This window comes from Phascolarctos cinereus, unplaced genomic scaffold, assembly GCF_003287225.1.
Source record: "Phascolarctos cinereus isolate Bilbo 61053 unplaced genomic scaffold, phaCin_HiC Scaffold_4;HRSCAF=312, whole genome shotgun sequence".
NCBI lineage: Eukaryota > Metazoa > Chordata > Mammalia > Diprotodontia > Phascolarctidae > Phascolarctos > Phascolarctos cinereus.
The window spans coordinates 498,701,185-498,718,696 of NW_027555847.1; the positions used below are offsets into that span (position 1 = coordinate 498,701,185).

General features: G+C 38.3%; 1 protein-coding gene across 1 annotated transcript in view; it reads left to right on the forward strand.

Annotated features, from left to right (window-relative positions):
• KCTD1 (potassium channel tetramerization domain containing 1) overlaps nt 1-16,887 on the forward strand; it is a 119,641-nt gene extending 102,754 nt beyond the window's left edge. The window contains 2 exon segments of the mRNA XM_020968689.2: nt 7,904-8,209; nt 15,902-16,887. Coding sequence (XP_020824348.1) covers nt 7,904-8,209; nt 15,902-16,060 — 465 coding nt within the window. The 3' untranslated portion in view covers nt 16,061-16,887.
• Nucleotides 16,888-17,512: the final 625 nt, after the last annotated feature.

Here is a 17,512-nt window from a genome sequence, read left to right on the forward strand (position 1 = left end):
GTGGCAAAAAGGGAGGATTTTTTTATTACTTTTATTTCCTTATATTTAATACTGTGATAGTTTAGTAAGTGTATTAAATCTGTAAATGCCTGTTAAGTCTGTAGATTATCCATTGTCCCTTAATATTTCATTTCTATAAAAGCTATATCTGAGCCAGATTCCTAATTATCAGCCTGAATAACTTTATCTTTAAAGATGCCATTTAAACCACCACCATTTATTCCGCTTTTCAACCATTTAACCATGTCTTCACACATTTTGGAAATGTCTTTGGAGACCATTCATTCCCAAACTTTTCTGCATAGATATCTTGAATGTGAATATGTTTCACAATTTTTCCTCTTTTTCCTTAGCATTTTCTACTTAACTCTTTTATTTATTTCTCTAAGGTTTTGGTCCTTCTAAGACTAAGTCCTTGTTTGTTGATTTGTTGTTTTAACCTTTATGAGCCCTACCTAAACTATTTTAAAACCAAGAACCTCATTTTAGAAAATAATACCCTGGGCTAGGATTTTTTAACCTGGAGTCCATGAACTTTTTTTTTTTAACGTTTTGACAACTGTAGTTCAATATAGTTGGTTTCTTTTGCAATTCAGTGAATTTTTTAATGCATTTACACATAATTATCCTGAGATAATGTCCATAGGCTTTACCAGACTGTCAAAAGGATAAGAATCCCTGATTTAGAATTAATACATTCTCTGGTTTACATATTAAAATATCCAGGTGTGAAGTGAACCGAGCCTCAGTGATTACATGTACGTTCAGATTAACATCATAGCCTTTAACTGGACAAAGGGACAGATAGATACTCCAGTCAAATCAACAAGCATCTGTTAAGCAAATAACATATTCCAAACTCTATGCTAAGTGCTTAGACTACAAATACAAATAAAAAGATAATCCAAGCCCTTAACAAGCTTCCATTCTTCTAATGAAGACAGTACGTAAAAGGAAGCTGAAAGGGGGAGCTGGAAAGAGAGCACAAAGAGTGGGGGCAGGGGACGAGGAGGAGGTACCTGAAGAAGAATAAAGACATAGCTGACCTGGGCATTTTCTTTAAAATGGAGGTTCTGCATTTTATACAATAACAATGACATTGTAAAGACAAACAACTTTAAAAGACTTTAAAACTCTAATCAACACAGTTCCTGAAGACTGCTGATGAAACATGCCACATGCCACCCACCTCCAGGTGGAAGTGATGGACTGAGGGTGCAGAGTGAGACTTTTTTTATCTTGGACATGTTCAATGTGGGAATTTGTTTTGCTTGACTATACATATGTGTAATGGGTTTTGTTTTTCTTGCTTTCTCTATATAGGGGAAGAGGAGGGAAAGAATTAAAAACTGAAAATAAAATTGCATTTTAAAAATGTTAATGGAGGTTCAGGGAGTTGGAACCACCCAGGTAGAAGAATGGACCATGGGGACAGAAGTTCAGGAGAGTAGTACACTTTTAGAGTGAAGATGATAGAGGGACCTCTGACTAGCCATGAAAAAAATCTGTTGGAAAACTCCTCCTGCTAAGTCAGGCTTTCTAATACATTGTTCACTTAACCTCACAGACAATCTCACTTCTCAGAAGCTAGGAGAAACAAGAAGGGCAGCTGTTAAGCTGCTAAGGAGAAAGAACTGGCCAGTGACATGAGAGGAGCTGGAGCCCTGGAAAGAAGTAGCTGTGTCCTCTTAAAGCCCACAGTCAGACATGTACCCAGGATTCTGTGGAAGCATATTTCCAAAAGTCCAAAGGAACAATAAGCATGATCTCATGACCAAAAAATATGACTCAGTAAAGGAGAACTCTAAAAATGAAATTCTAATAATATAATCACAGATGATCCTCAGAAGAAAGAAGTAGGGCAGTCATCTAAAGAAACCAATGTATCTATGCAGGGAAAATCTCTACTAGGTTCTAATTTGGAGGAAATGTGTTCAGAAGATGGTGTGAATTACAGTAACCAAGGAGGAACATGAAAGAGGAGCGCTCACTATAATGGTGGGAGCAAGGCTAACATCCAGAGCAAGTTGAGGCTTCCTGAGGGTCACAGTCAAGTCCTGTTTTGATTCTTTCTTCATATTGAAAATGTAGAGTTCACATATCTACTCGGTCCTTCCCCATTGCCTAGGAGATATCCTGGGTTCTCTAAGAGTAAATCATGACAAACTGGATTCATTTCCATTAAAAAGTTTTGCTATCAATTTAATAACTGTCAACAAAAAAAAAATCAAACATCTCAAAGGAGAAAATCATACACAAGACCTTTAGCCTTTAAAAAAGCAGAACCAGTTGAATTTACAAATACCCAATCAGTATGATTCCTTGTCAAGCCTCTCCAAAGTGCCATCACCTCTGGCCTTGTTTTCCTTCTTTCTTTCTTGTCTTCTTATATCATTATAGTGAGAGAGAAGGCATGGGCTAATGGCTAGAGTATTATACCTAAAAGTCAGGATTCAAATCCCATCTCTGACACTAGCTCCCCAATCTTTCTGAGCCTCAGAAAATTCTCAGAGACTCGCCTGAGTGACAATAAATTACAATCTGCATCAGCAGAGGAATTTCTCACAATGACAAAATCACTTGTGCTGTACTCGGTGGTATTTCTGTGTGCTGGGGCTAAGTGACACAGATACAAAGAAAGGCAAAAATAGCCCCTGCCTTCAAGAAGTTTACATTCTAACAGTGAAAACAGCATGTAAAGAACCAGGCATATGCAAGATACATACAGTGTAGATGGAAGGTAGAAGGCTGAAGATTAAAGGTCCCCTGGACTTATCTCATAATACTGCTACTGCTGGAAGGAGAACAAAGACCACTGGTACATGCAGTCAGTTGTAACATAGAGTTATAGTCCATGTTTATTCCATTCTAGTTCTGCTGATTTCACATCGTATTATCCCATATAGGTTTCTCCATATTTGTATGTCGGTATTTATTATTATTTATGATACCATGACATTCCATTACATCAAATTTTTTTGGATTGCTTTGGTTATTTCATTGGTCTAGGGAAGTCCTAGTGAGAAAACTTCCTCTACAAAACAGATTCACAACTGTTCTGTAGCTCATAGTCTTAGACAGTGGGGTGGGGGCTCAGTGAAGTCAAGCTACTTCTCCAGGTCACACTTCCCCAGGGTCACACAGCCAGATAGTATAATATGTTCCAAAGGCAGGACTTAAATCCAATTTTCCTGACTCCAAGTCCAGTTTTCTATCCTCACATTGATAGAGTAATGCTGTATCATTACTATGTCATCATTTATTCATCCATTCTCTAAACTATTGGAAGGATTGGTTATTCATAATCGTTTACTGTTAAAGATAGATGGACAACTATAAATACTTCTGTTTAGAAAGGTTATCATTTGGATTTTTTATTTTTGTTTTTTGTTTTGGATTTTTTATGAAATTATTAGACTGATCCAGAGGGAAGGAAATGCAGTTTTGTTGTTCAGTCATGTCTGACTCTGTGTGACCCCACAGACTTTGTCTTTGGGGTTTTCTTGGCAGAGATACTGGAGTGGTTTGTCATTTCCTTTTCCAGTGCATCCCCATTTTACAGATAAGGAACTGAGGCAAATAGAGGTCAAATGAGTTTTGCAGGGTCGCACAGCTAGTACATGTCTGAGGCTGGATTTGAACTTAGGTCTTCCTGACTCCAGGCCCAGTGCTCTATCCACTGTACCACCTAGCTGCGCTGAGGGACATGAAGTAGATGTGTACCTGAATTTTACCAGGGCATTCTACAAAAACTCCCATTATATGTTTGTTCACATGATGGAAAAATGTTGGCAATATGATAATCATAGCTGATTGAACAACTGTATCCATAGAAAGTTGATAGTGCATTGATATTACGCTGGAGGAAAGTCTAGTGGCATGTCAAAGGCCCTGTCCTGTCCTATTCAACGCTTTTGTCAATGACTTGGATGAAGACTGAGAGGGCATCATTTCATCATATTTGCAGATGACACAAAGCTAAGAGGGATGGCTAATGCATTGGATGACAGAATCAAAATGCTGTTGACAGGCTTGAAATATAGGGGGTGAAACTAACTAGAGGAAATTAAAATAAGATAAATGTAACATCTTGCACTTGAGTTTGAAAAACCAACTCTGCGAGTACAAAATGGGAGCGACCTGGCTTAACATCAATGTGAAAAAGACTCAAGGGCATGCATTGACTACAATTTCAATATGAGTCACCAGTGTGATGTGGCTGCCAAAAAAGCTAATACACTCTTAGGTTCAATTAATAAAAGTATGATGTCAGGATCAAGGGAGATAATACTTTCATCCTGCTCTGCACTGATCAGACTTCATGCACCTCATGTGGAGCACTGCTTTCACTTCCTGGTGACACACTTTAAGAGGGACGTTGGCAAACTAGAGTATATCCTGAAGGAGAGTGATGAGTCATTGTTTAACTTTGGGAGGAGAAGACACAAAGACATCATAGCCATCTTCAAATATTTTAAGGGCCGTCGTATGGTTAAAAGATTAGATTTGTTTTGTGTAGCTATAGAAGGCATCTGAACCTCCCGTGCCATCTGGGGCAGCAGATAGAATGTCAGGGCTGGGGGTCAGGAGGACCTGAGTTCAAATCCAGCCTTAGACACTTACTGTCTGGTCAAGTCACTTTACCCTGTTTGCCTCAGTTTCCTCATCTGTAAAATAAGCTGGAGAAGGCAATGGCAAACCACTCTAGTATCTCTGCCATGAAAATCTCAAATGGGGTCACAAAGAGTCAGACACAACTAATAGACTAAACAAAACTAGAGCCACAGAAGGCAGAAGGAGGATTAGTGGATGAAAGTTAAAGGAAAGCAGACCTTGGCCTAAAATGAGGAAGCATTGTTAGCCACTAAGTCTGTCTAGAAATGAAATGATCTTCTTTGTGCCCCTACCTCTAAATTCTCCTAGCATTTTGCATCTGTATGTATTTATCACATTCCATTTTGTTTTCTAGCTATAGGTGTATGTATGTACATACATGGTGGGGTAGAGGTGGTACATAGTATCTTAGCCGCTCCATTAGCTTGAAAGCAGGAATCACGTTTTGTTTGTCTTTCTAGCTATCCAGCACAGTATATTAACATATGTACTTCACACACTCTGTGTATGTGTACTTTATATTATATTGTGGGTTATTAAATGTTTGTTGAATTTAATTAGGAAGTAATGAGCAAAAATGCTCACGTAGAGGCTGAATGAACACCTCCTGAGGATGTAAGAAATGGCACTCCTGCATGAGATAGGACTGAATGGATTTCCAGGATTCTTTCCCTCCCTAAGATTCTGTGTTCTAGGAAAACATGACCTTTCCAGAGGGCTAGCCATACCATGAAATTAAATCTCACAGAAACAGGAAAAATGAGCAGAAATGTGTATCTTCACTTTGTTATGGCTTTCCATTTTTAAATCCTTTTGACACCTGTAGTCTAATAAGGGAGAAGTTTATCTAGGTCAATACTTAACTGTTGTGAGGCCCAGGCTCCAGGAAGTTCGTAAGACCCACTTGGAGAGATGATTGATGCCCTTTCCCTTAGGATCTGAGTTGGAATCCTATTTGTTGCCCAACCCTAGCTCTGCTCAGAATGTCGCCTCCACTACTGACCTCAATGTTTTCAGTTTTTGAGTACCGTGAACCTGGGCAGTAGCCCTTGTAAGCCACTGTCCTGTTCGTGTCTGGGTGCTATCTTTTTTTTTTAATGTTTTATTGATAGTTTTTTGTTTAGTATCCCTTCCACTTCCCAACAGAGAAGTTCTAGTGAAGCAAAACCAGCAGTAGCATTGGCCATATCCATTAACACATGCCTAATGGACCAGCGGTCTACAGCAGGCAAGTTAGGTCATTGCACTGATCAGAGTTCCAATGCCTTTCAATGTTCCTTTTACATTTTTGTATTCCTTGGTTCTGTTTACTCTACATAAGTTCATACAAATCTTATGAATGGCAAGTAAGCCCAAGAGCATAGGTGGGGCAGCACTTCCAGTTATCTGATTTGTAAGTGAAACCTTCTCTAGTGATGTTACTCCCATTAGAAGTAAGCTCCTGGGGAACAGGAAACATCTTACTTTTCCATCTGTATCCCCAGCATTTAGCACAGTGCTTTGAACAGAGTAAGCCTCTAATAAATGCTTATGCACTCATTCATTCAGTTCTGAACTCTTCATTTTCATCATTTCTTAGGGTGCAGCATTCCATTGCATTTGTATACCACAGTTTGTTCATCCATTGTCCAAATAATAGGCACCCATTTTACTTCCATGGTTTTGCTAGCACAGAGAATATTTGCTATAAATAATTTTGCGGGTGCTATATTTCGAGAAGAACATTGACAAACTGAATTAGTTCAGAAAAAAGGCAACCAGGTTGGTGAAGGGTCAGCAAGCCATGTCATTTGGGTAAAGATTATAGGAATTAAAGGCATTTGACTACGAAATGATGGGACAAGAGAAGAAATAAAAGTTACTGCTACCATTCGTATCAGTTTTGAGACTGACACCTTCCCTTGCCTTTTACTTGGTAAAAGTTTCTCATTTCATGCAACTCTTATTTTATGACTTATAATCATGTAAAATGGTGTGAGTAAAATGCTGGAAAAGAGCTTTCCTGGAACCGCTTTCCCTTTAAAGCCCTGGGGTAGTTCTGCTTCTGGTCAACTCAAAAGCGGAAGGGCAAATTGAAAATAAAATAAAAACAATTCACTCATCTCCATCCTCTCCTCCATATACTCCAGCATCGGCCATGCCAAATAACAAAGGCTTTTTGGATGATCAGCACTTGGGCCAAAAATATTTCAATCATCCTCACCTGTCAGCCCCGGCCCATTGCACGGACTGTGCAGTGACCATGCCAGAAGATGGAAATTTTCACCATGAACATACCTGGGCAGGTTGTCCCTCATCTCCCACCCTGACGGTTGTGGCTATAGCTACCATCAAACGCAATATTGACCTTGTTTCTACTCTCCCTCCTCATTCTTTTTTTGTCTCTATATGCCCTCTCTCCTGGGGTGTTTATTTTTACTTGATACCTGTTTGCTAGAAGAACTTTTAAAATCAATATCAACCCTTTTTTTTCCAAGACACAAAATTATGCAAAAAAAACCTCCTAAATGGCTTCCTTTTCACAAACACTTGAGAATTCCTTCCCCTTCTCCCCCCACCTCACCCAGTACATGTTTGCCTGCCTCGTGCCCAGATGGGATGAAGAGACCTGATGTTGTTCCGACCTGTCAGCTCAGTGATCTCATTTTACCACACCACCACCGAGTTGGCAGGAGGCACAGGCTCTCTGTGGAGCTCATTAAGAATGGCAAAGTAGATCTCTTCCTACAGGTGTGCCTCACTTTACACAATAGGCTTTTCTCTGAACTTTGAACATAAATCATATTCTTGTCAATCTAATGAAATTTAAAATGCACTAGAGGGCTTATTACTTAAATTGAAAAGTCTCCCAAATTATATTGGTTTGGTACATTCTAACTTAGGGCATATTGAGTTTTCTTACAGCAGAACACACATCTGTATCTGTAAAATCTCTCTTTTCTAAATTCTTTACATGCTAAAACAGGTTTTCCTACCTTGTGTTTGTCATTATGCAGACTGTGAACTATCCGAAAGGTGCTGACCCTTTCATTATGCGGTACAGACTTTGTACAGGCTAACTCTGCACTGCATGAAATTATTTCAGGCTTTGCAAACTTGAAATAAGAGAAAAAGATGTAGATGATTTCATTAAAAAGTCTAGTCAACAAAATGTGCAATAGCAAAAGTCAAAAATGATTTTTTTACCCAGAGGCTGGTGGTTTTTTTAATGCTCTTAGGTTGCCATACTGTTCATTACAGTTTAGCACAATGAAATATCTCTTCCCCAAACCCTTCTCTTCTTTCCCAGGACTACACTTTGTTATATGAAGAGGCAAAGTACTTTCAGCTTCAACCCATGTTAATGGAGATGGAAAGATGGAAACAGGATCGGGAAAACGGTCGCTTTTCCAGACCCTGTGAATGCTTAGTGGTACGAGTTGCCCCAGACCTCGGAGAGAGGATTACACTCAGTGGTGATAAATCTTTGATAGAAGAGGTGTTCCCAGAAATTGGAGATGTGATGTGTAATTCGGTCAACGCAGGTTGGAATCACGACTCAACACATGTCATCAGATTTCCACTGAATGGATACTGTCACCTCAACTCAGTTCAGGTATGTGGTGTATCACATATTGACTTAAGAAGGCTACATTATTTGACCATGGGTTCATTTAACGTTTCCCAGATTATAAGATCCTTGAGGACAGGGACTAGTATTGGTTTGTTTGTTTCAAATTTGTATCTCCAGTGCCAGCTATTGATTGTTCTTTTGTATGTAGTGGGTGCTCAAATGTTTTCTAAAACTGGATATAATGTTACTTCTACAAAGATCTCAAAAAGTTTCTACATGCCCTTATCTCCATATGGTAAGCAGGTATCTCTGTTATTGCCTTTTTACAGAAAGAAACTAGGTCACGAAAAAGAGGTTAAATGATGTATCCAAGCTTACATAATCATAAAGGCAGAACTCAAAACACATATTCTGAGTTGGAGGCCAATACTCTATCAGCTCAGCTATGCTAATCTGCTTGGATTCATGACAAAATCACTTATAAAAGTTGAATTAAAAGCAATAAATGGTTTCAGCTCTTGTTCAGGATTAATTACGCAAAATATTAATCAAGATAGCTTCCCTCAAAGTCCCTTAACCCCCTGATAATTAATCCCCTGACACCTGACACCCAGCTCTGCCCATTGCAAAGGACTCATATATGTGGCAAAATCTGAAAAATCTGAAGCATATCCTTCCCAGAGTAGAAAATGGTCCTTCAGAAAACATCCCATGGATGTCTTTGCACAGGGCGGGCACCACCAGAGATTAGATACCTACCTCCTCCCTGAACCTCCTAGCTTTTCGGCCTCCCCTCCCTGTTCCACTCCTTCCCCCAAGGGAGAAATGAAGCCATCCCTTTGTGCCCAGGACCCTGCAGGTCCATCATGCCCTCCTGAACCTTTGGCCTCTCTCCCAGCCCAGTGAGTCAGTGGCTTAAATCCAGTTGCATGGCAGGTTTACCAGATCATTCCAGTTAGATCGGGGAAGTGGAGCTTTCCTCCTGGTTCTACACTGTAGGGCACAGCTGTGAGCCACAAGTCCTGGCTGCTTTACCTCCCAAAAGGTGACAATGGGAAAGGGGGACCATCCTGGCAAGCCAAAACTTGTATAGTATTAGATGTGAAAATGTAAGTCACACAAACATTGTTTGTTAGCAAGAACTGGGAACACTGTTAGAAATAGTTTTTAAGCAATTGGGGTTGGAGAGCACAATTTTGGACTTAATTTGGAGGCAGACTAATCTTGTAATGTTCTAAATTCATGACAATATGACTGTTAGGCTTGTCAGGATTAGGGATCATCTCAGTCATGACTCTGTTGGCATGGTCCTGCAGAAGACAGAGGCTGTCAGGCTTAAGGGCTTTCCCCAAAACCTTTCAGGACCTTTGTAGCTGTTTTCCAAATAACGTCAAAGAAACTCTTGGCAAAAGCCAAGTCAAATTTCATGGGGAGATTACATTCCTGTCTATGCTAAGTATGTCTCCTTAAAGTGAGCTCTTCTTTGGCTTCATTAGATGCCAGACATCTGAACAGGTTATATTTCTCCTCAAATATAGTTAAGAAGCAGCTCAGTATAGTGGAAAAACCACTGGTCTTGTAGTCAGGAGACTGCCAATTGAGTCCTGGCTCCACAGCCTCTGTGTCCTTATCTGTAAAATGGGGATAATAGTACTTACAGTCTGAGTTGTTGGGAGCAAAGGGTTTTACAAGCCTTATATCACCATATACATTTGAAGATTTTATCATATAGATACAAAGACTTCAGAGCTCAAAATGTAAATTTTTTATTTAATGATAGTAAAACAAAAACTTGGTGATTTATTTCTTTAGTCCAATTACTAAGTAAATTGGTACTTGCATAAATTTTGAATTTACTTACAGAATCAGAGCACTGAGGGGTAACTTGATAGACATTTCCTTACAGCAGCTTGTCTCAGAATATTCTATTAAAAAAATCAAATCCTCATTTGCCAGCTTTGCAGTTATAATTTTATATATCTATATATACTCACTCTCTGGTCTTACCTAATAAAGTATTTCTCAAGTTGGTGGGTCATGCTTCCTGAGGAATGGTAAATGAAGAAATGAAGTTAAGAGCACACTTTTCATTGAATTGCGACTTTTTAAATATCATGAAAGCCCTTCCAGTGATTCAGAAGTAATTTAACTGCACTCAGAAATCCTTTCAAGTGCTATATATGTTGAATCTCTAAATGAGAAATGGAAGTCCCTCCCTAACTCAGTTTTCTAACTCATGTATCTAGAATTTCAGGAGAACCAATATTTTCCTATGTTTAAAATACCAGATGTGCACTGGCTAAGTCAAAGTTCTTTTAAATGCCTGATATTTGATTTTGGAGACTGGAGATAACTTTATTTGTTTGATCTTAAATAACATAGAGTAGTAATATTTATACATGTCTGACTGAAAACTTAGATGATTATATATACATATATGTGTGTATGTATGTGTGTGTGTGTATATATATGTGTGTGTGTGTGTGTGTATATATATATAATATATGTAAATTTTATTATGTACATATGAAAAGAGAGACAGAGAGACAGCAGAGGCAAAGAAAGACACTGATGGACCCATGATCTGCCGGTATAGATTACAACCTGTCCATGGCTTCTCCAGCCCGTGAGATTCCCATTCATATCTCTCTATGAAACCACCCTCGATATTCTGAAAGCCCTCTTCTGATTCTTTTCCTAGTTTGTGGGCACCAGTGTAGTTCTCAGGCTGTCCTTGTGGGATCTCCCGTTCATGCTTCATGAATGGCCCATCTCCGTGTCCAGTCACACCTATATTTGCTGATACTTTTTATGTCATGTCTTGTGTGCAACTCATTGTTGATAACACACTGCAGCCTTTGCTGTCTCTACTCTTCAAGGTTCCCAATTCTGAGACAACCCATGCAATTTTGAAGTTATATACATCATGCAAATTCAGGTATGAAATATTGTCTCGTGATTAGGAACCTTGAACAATAGTAAGAAAAGATAAAGCATGCAAAGAGGGATAAGCTGAGAAATTGGACAAACCGTATTGTCATTACGTAGATTATTACTGGCTTATTCCATTTCCACATACATAAATGCAATTTGTGGTTGGAAGTCTTTGCTGCTTTCAAACCAGTTTACCTATAACAGAGTGCTCTAGTTTTAGGGGCCAATTTAAATTATTCGTCTTCCTAAAAGGAATCATCTGTTCAGAAGATTTAATGTTCAATTCCTTTAGCATGTCAAAGAAAATCATCTTCTATGCAATGGATTAGCCAGACATAAAGGTCAGTGTTCATGTTCAGATCACCAAGTGTTTAGTTTACTGAATGTGGCAAGTAAAAGTTTAATTCCAAAATTATACAAACAGGGAAAAAATAGTAAAAGAAGAGATCCTACCAAATTCTTGCTGTGACACAAATATAATCTTAATACATAAACCAGGGAGAGTCAAAACTGAGAAAGAAAACTGCAGACCAATATCCCTCATGAACATTGATGTAAAAAGTTTAAATAAAATGTTATCAAAAAAGCTAAAATAACATATAACTATAATCACATTGAATTTATACCAGGAATGTAAAGTTGGTTTAATATTAGGAAATCTATAAGCTTAATTAACCATATTAATAATAAATAATAAATATTGATCAAATTTTATTAATAAAATCAACAAAAATTATGATTACATGAATAGATGCAGAAAAGCTTTTGACAAAATAAAATACCCATTTCTATTTTTGAAACATGGGAATAAATGGACCTTTTCTTTTTTTCTTTCTTTCTTTTTTTTTAGGCAGTTGGGAGTAAGTGGCTTGCCCAGGGTCACACAGCTAGTAAGTGTCAAGTGTTTCATCTGAGGCTGGATTTGAACTCAGGTCCTCCTGACTTCAGGGCCGGTGTTCTATCCACTGCACCACCTCGCTGCCCTGGACCTTTTCTTTGAAAGGTAGTTAGTATATATCTAAAACCTAGAGTTACCATCATATAAAATGGAGATAAACTAGAATACTTTCCAAAAAATTAGAAGTAAAACAAAGATATCCATTGTCACCATTTCTGTTTGACATAGTACTGTTAATACTGGCTATAGCCATAAGACTAATAGGAATGAAGAAACAAAATTACCACTTTTTGCAGATGACCCTAGAAAGTAAATTGGAAAGTAATTGAACTAATTAGTAACTTTAGCAAAATATAAAACATCCACCTACATCATTAAGATGTCTATGTAATACATGCCCCCCCAAAATGGGAGGAGATACAAAAAGAAGTCTTATTTAAAATAACTAGACTGTATGAAATAATTAGGAATCTACCATCAAGATAAACACAAGAATTGTATAAATGTAACTGTAAACCACTGTTTGCAGAAATAAAGACAGACGTAAATAATTGGAAAATATCAGTTGCTCGTGGATAGGAGTCAATAAAAATGAAAATACTACCTAAACTATTTATTCAATGTCACACCAGTCAAACTACCAAAGAATTACTTTATAGAAGTAGAGGGGGGGGAAAAGCAACCAGAATTCAAATGGAGATCCAAAAGGCCAAGAATATCAACAAACAACAACAACAACAACAATAATAATAAAGGGGAATGAAGAGAACATAGCCATGCCAAATCTCAAAATATACTGCAAAGCTGAGATTTGCAAAACAAATATGCACTGGCTAAAAAAAGAGGGATCAATCATTGGAACAGATTAAATACACCATATACAGAAGCAAATGTATCTAGTATTGTAGTACTTGAAAAACACAAAAACTACAACTTCTGGGATAAGAATTCACTATGTGACAAAAGGCCAGCTAGCTAATGCAATAGTATACAGAGCACCAGGCCTGGAGTTTGGAAGACTCCTCTTCCTGAATTCAATCTGGCTTCAGACACTAGCTGTGTGACCCTGAGCAAGCCACTTAACACTGTTTGCCTCAGTTTCCTCCTCTGTAAAAAAAAAAAGCCGGGGAAGGAAATGGCAAACCACACCAGTATCTTTGCCAAGAAAACCCTAAATGGGGTCATGAAGAGTCAGATGCAACTGAAAACGACTGAACAATAAAACTTTGACAAAAACTGCTGGGGAAAATGGGCAACAGTATGAAAGGAATTAGATTTAGACCAGTACCTCATACCTTATATCAAGATAAGCTCCAAATAGATACATGACCTAGATATAAAAAGTTACATTATGCAGAAAGTAGATAAATGTAAAATACATATATATATATGTATATATATATATATGTATATATATATATATATATATATATCAGATCTATGGATAGAAGAAAAGTTTATGACAAGGAATGATAGGATCACAGAAGATAAAATGTATAATTTTGATCATATAAAATGTTAAAGTTTTTGCAGAAACAAATCTAATAAATCTTTGCAGCAAGTGAAACTTGCTGCAACCTCACAGAGGTTTAATTTATATGTATATATATCTATATATATCTATATCTATATCTATCTATCTATCTATCTATCTATCTATATATATATATATATATGTATATATATATATATATATATAAAACAACCTGATTCAAATTTATAATAGAAAGAGCCATTGCCCAACTGATAAATGGTCTAAGGATACAAACAAGCAGTTGTGGAAAAAAAAATACTCCAAATCATTACTAATTAGAGAAATGCAAATCAAAGCATTTCTGAGATTCCACTTCACACCCCATCAGATTGACAAACCAAAAAAGGAAAATGATAAATGTTAGAGGGGCTGTGGGAAAACAGGCATGTTGATACATTGTTGGTAGACCTGTGAATGGGTACAACCATTCTGGAAAGAAATTTGGAATTATATACACAAAGTTATTCAATGGTATATGCACGTTGACTCAGCTATACCAGTGCCAGGTTTCTGCCTACAAGAAATAGGAAAAGCTCTCATAGGTTTGGTCAAGTCCCAAAATAATTATAGAGGCTTTCTTGGTGGCAAAAAAACTGAAAACTAAAGGCATGTCCATCATCTGATGAATGGCTGAATAAATTATGGTAGATTGAATGTGATAGAATACTTTGAGGAATTAGATAATTTCAAAGAGACATAGAAAGACTTTTATAGACTAACTCACAATGAAATAAGCTGATTCAGAGGAACAATTTGTACTGTAATATCAATATTATGAAAATGGATAATTTTTAATACTTTTATAAACTGATAAGGAATGAAATGAGCAGAACAAGGAGAATAACTACTACAACATCAACAACAGAGGAACACCTTTGAAAACTGTAAGAAATGTGATGAATACAGTGACCATCCATGATTCCAGAGAAAGATGATGAAACATATATCCTAATAGAGAGGTGCTAGATTTAGGTGCAGAATGAGATTATATATATTTTTTGCTATCCAGCTATTGGAGGAATTTTTTTTGCTTAACTGTACATATTTGTTACAAGGAATTTGTTTTTCTTTTTTCCATGGGGTGTGTAGGTGATAGAAAGAGAAAATTGATTTATATTGCTTTTTTAAAAAATACTTTAAAATTGAAAAGCGGGGCCAGCGAGGCGGCACAGTGGATAGAGCACCGGCCCTGAAGTCAGGAGGACCTGAGTTCAAATCCAGTCTCAGACCAAACACTTGACACTTACCAGCTGTGTGACCCTGGGCAAGTCACTTAACCCCAATTCCCCCAAAGTAAAAAAATTTTTAAAAATTTAAAAAATAAAGTAGAAAGGTGGCAGTGGAGATTGGTAGAGGGTGAGGGACACTAAAGATGTGGAATGTTTCATGTACTTTCAGATAAGGTCATTGTATTGTTACATTTGCTTAATTGTTTTACTTTGTTATAAGTAACCTCATGGAGTAGTGCTAATCTGGAAATGTTTGTCACATAAACCAAAATGTCAATAAAACTGTTTTTAAAGAGGGGGCGAGGATTGAAATGAATGAATGAGTAAAAATCAGGTGCCTACCGTGTGCCAGGCACAGTGAAGAGCAAAGAGATGCACATGCAAGAGGGAGATAGTTCCTAAGCTCAAGAAGCTTATATTCTACTGGGGAACATGTCTTGTGGAGCCCCAGGGATCATGAGGCAGTCCTCATTGTCACACCCTGACCAGCAGCAATGTCAGTACTGCTCTGATTACTATCCCCAGAGCAAGAGGGGACATGGCGGATGACAAGATGCCTAGGTAGGCCCTGGTGGGTATCTGGATAGGATGTGGAGCATGGTCTGGGGCCAGCTAGATGTAGGGCATTATTAAACTTGAATGAAGCTTCACTTGGGTGCTATTGTCTCTCTGAAGAAATCAGATCAGGGGCAGCTAGGTGGCTCAGAGGATTGAGCTTCAGCTTTGGAGTCAGGAGGACCTGAGTTCAAATTTGACCTCAGACACTTGACACTTACTAGCTGTATGACCCTAGGCAAGTCACTTAACCCCAATTGCCTCACCAAAAAAACAAAACAACTGGAATTAGTTGACATCAGCACGTAAGCTGTTTGAGAGCACACTGTGTTATTGCCTTTCTTTCTTTGCATGTCCAGCACTTAGCACAGTGCCTAGCGAGGAATAAACATTTAATAGGTGCTTCTGGCCTTGAAAAAGCTACCTGGAACTTTTGTGAGAACTACTAGACCTGAGGATTAACAAAATAGGCATCAGTATAACGCTGTTATAGAGTGACAAGACCACCTCGGTGTTCCTCTCATTCTTTGTGGCCAGAGGTCTATTTTGCTCCCCACCTGAGTGTGTACCTTTGTCTCTTCCAGGTACTTGAGAGGTTGCAGCAAAGAGGCTTTGAAATTGTGGGCTCCTGTGGAGGAGGGGTAGACTCTTCCCAGTTCAGTGAATACGTACTCAGACGAGAACTCAGACGGACATCTCGCGCACCCTCCGTCATTCGAATAAAGCAGGAGCCTCTGGACTGAACGGACATGTTTCTTATGCAAAAAAAAAAAAAAGAAAGAACAGAAAAGGAAAAAAGGGACATTCATGTGCAGTTGGGACACCAAACCAAGTCCTGGAATGAAAGTCGAATAAAGACACATTTATATCAAATAGAGACCATACCTGTATTCACATGGGAACAATTGGAATAGTAATAATAACCTCAAGGTGTAAAAAATATATAAATATATATATATATGTCAAAAGGTAGGAAATGCAAAAAATAATAATAATGATGATGATGATGATGTGGTAGCTGAAGTTGGTGCTGTGATGGCCATTAAGTGTCCTAGGCCTTCCTGAGGCCTGATTATCAATAAACAAGCCATGACCGGTGAGGACACAATCTCCTTACGTTTTCCATTGCCAAACAGCCATCCATTCATTCTCTCTCTCTCTCTCTCTCTCTCTCTCTCTCCTCTCTCTCTCTCTCTCTCTCTCTCTCTCTCTCTCTTTCTTTCTCCCCTCACTTTTTCTTTTCTTTTTTTACACCTTGAATTGAGTTCCTTTGCAGATGGAGGCTTGGAGGCCCCTCTTGAGGAGGGGACAGTTCAGGACTTCAGAACCCCATTCACAAGCACATTGCATCTAAAAGTTGTTCGACTGAAAATTTAAAACATAGCTTGTACAAAGTCTCACCTTTTTGTCTGCCTCGCCAATGTGAACATCACGTTGTTTTTAACTGACAGTTTTGCAAAGGGGCCAGAATTATTACTTGTTAGAGTTTGCTCTGGTTTGAATCTGCGGCTTTCCTACAATTTTTCAAATTTTATAATGTATTAAATACAATAAACTCTGTTTAAAATAATCAAGCTCTCCATTGAACTCGCAAGAATGGATGAGAGACTGGATTCAAATGATGCAATTCTTTTTTAACTGACTGTACTGTATGTCAAAAGGTGGCCTGAGAAGTGGTGGCCATCTTGCAAACTCAAGTCTTTGTTCCTACTGGTGGGAATGATAACACTCAGGCAGATCCTTTTGAACAGTGTTTCCCCTAATGCTACAATCCTGGTAAGCACAGAAACACTTCTACTTCCTTTTCATCCTGACCAGACCACTCAATGGGTAGAGCAAATCAGTCTGCATTTCAGAGGGAACCTCTTATTGTCAGTAAAGTCATTTTATGACTATGGTGTGGAGGTGAAGGGGCTGAGAAAACAAAGCTCAAAGGAACCTCAAAGATCATCTAGTCTAACCCCCGTATTTTACAGATGAGGAAACTGAGGCCCAAGGACTTGCCCAAGGCTACAAAAGCTGTAAAACGAGATGTGAAATTTGAACCCAGGTCCTGTGTCCCCAGAGCTAGTACTCTGGGGACACAGACTTGTTTCTGTTGCTTTTAGTCATTTGGGAGTTAAGCCCTCCATTTCCTTTCCCCCAATTTATCCACACACCTTAAAATGTTGGTAAGATTGGCAGGTAACCTATAA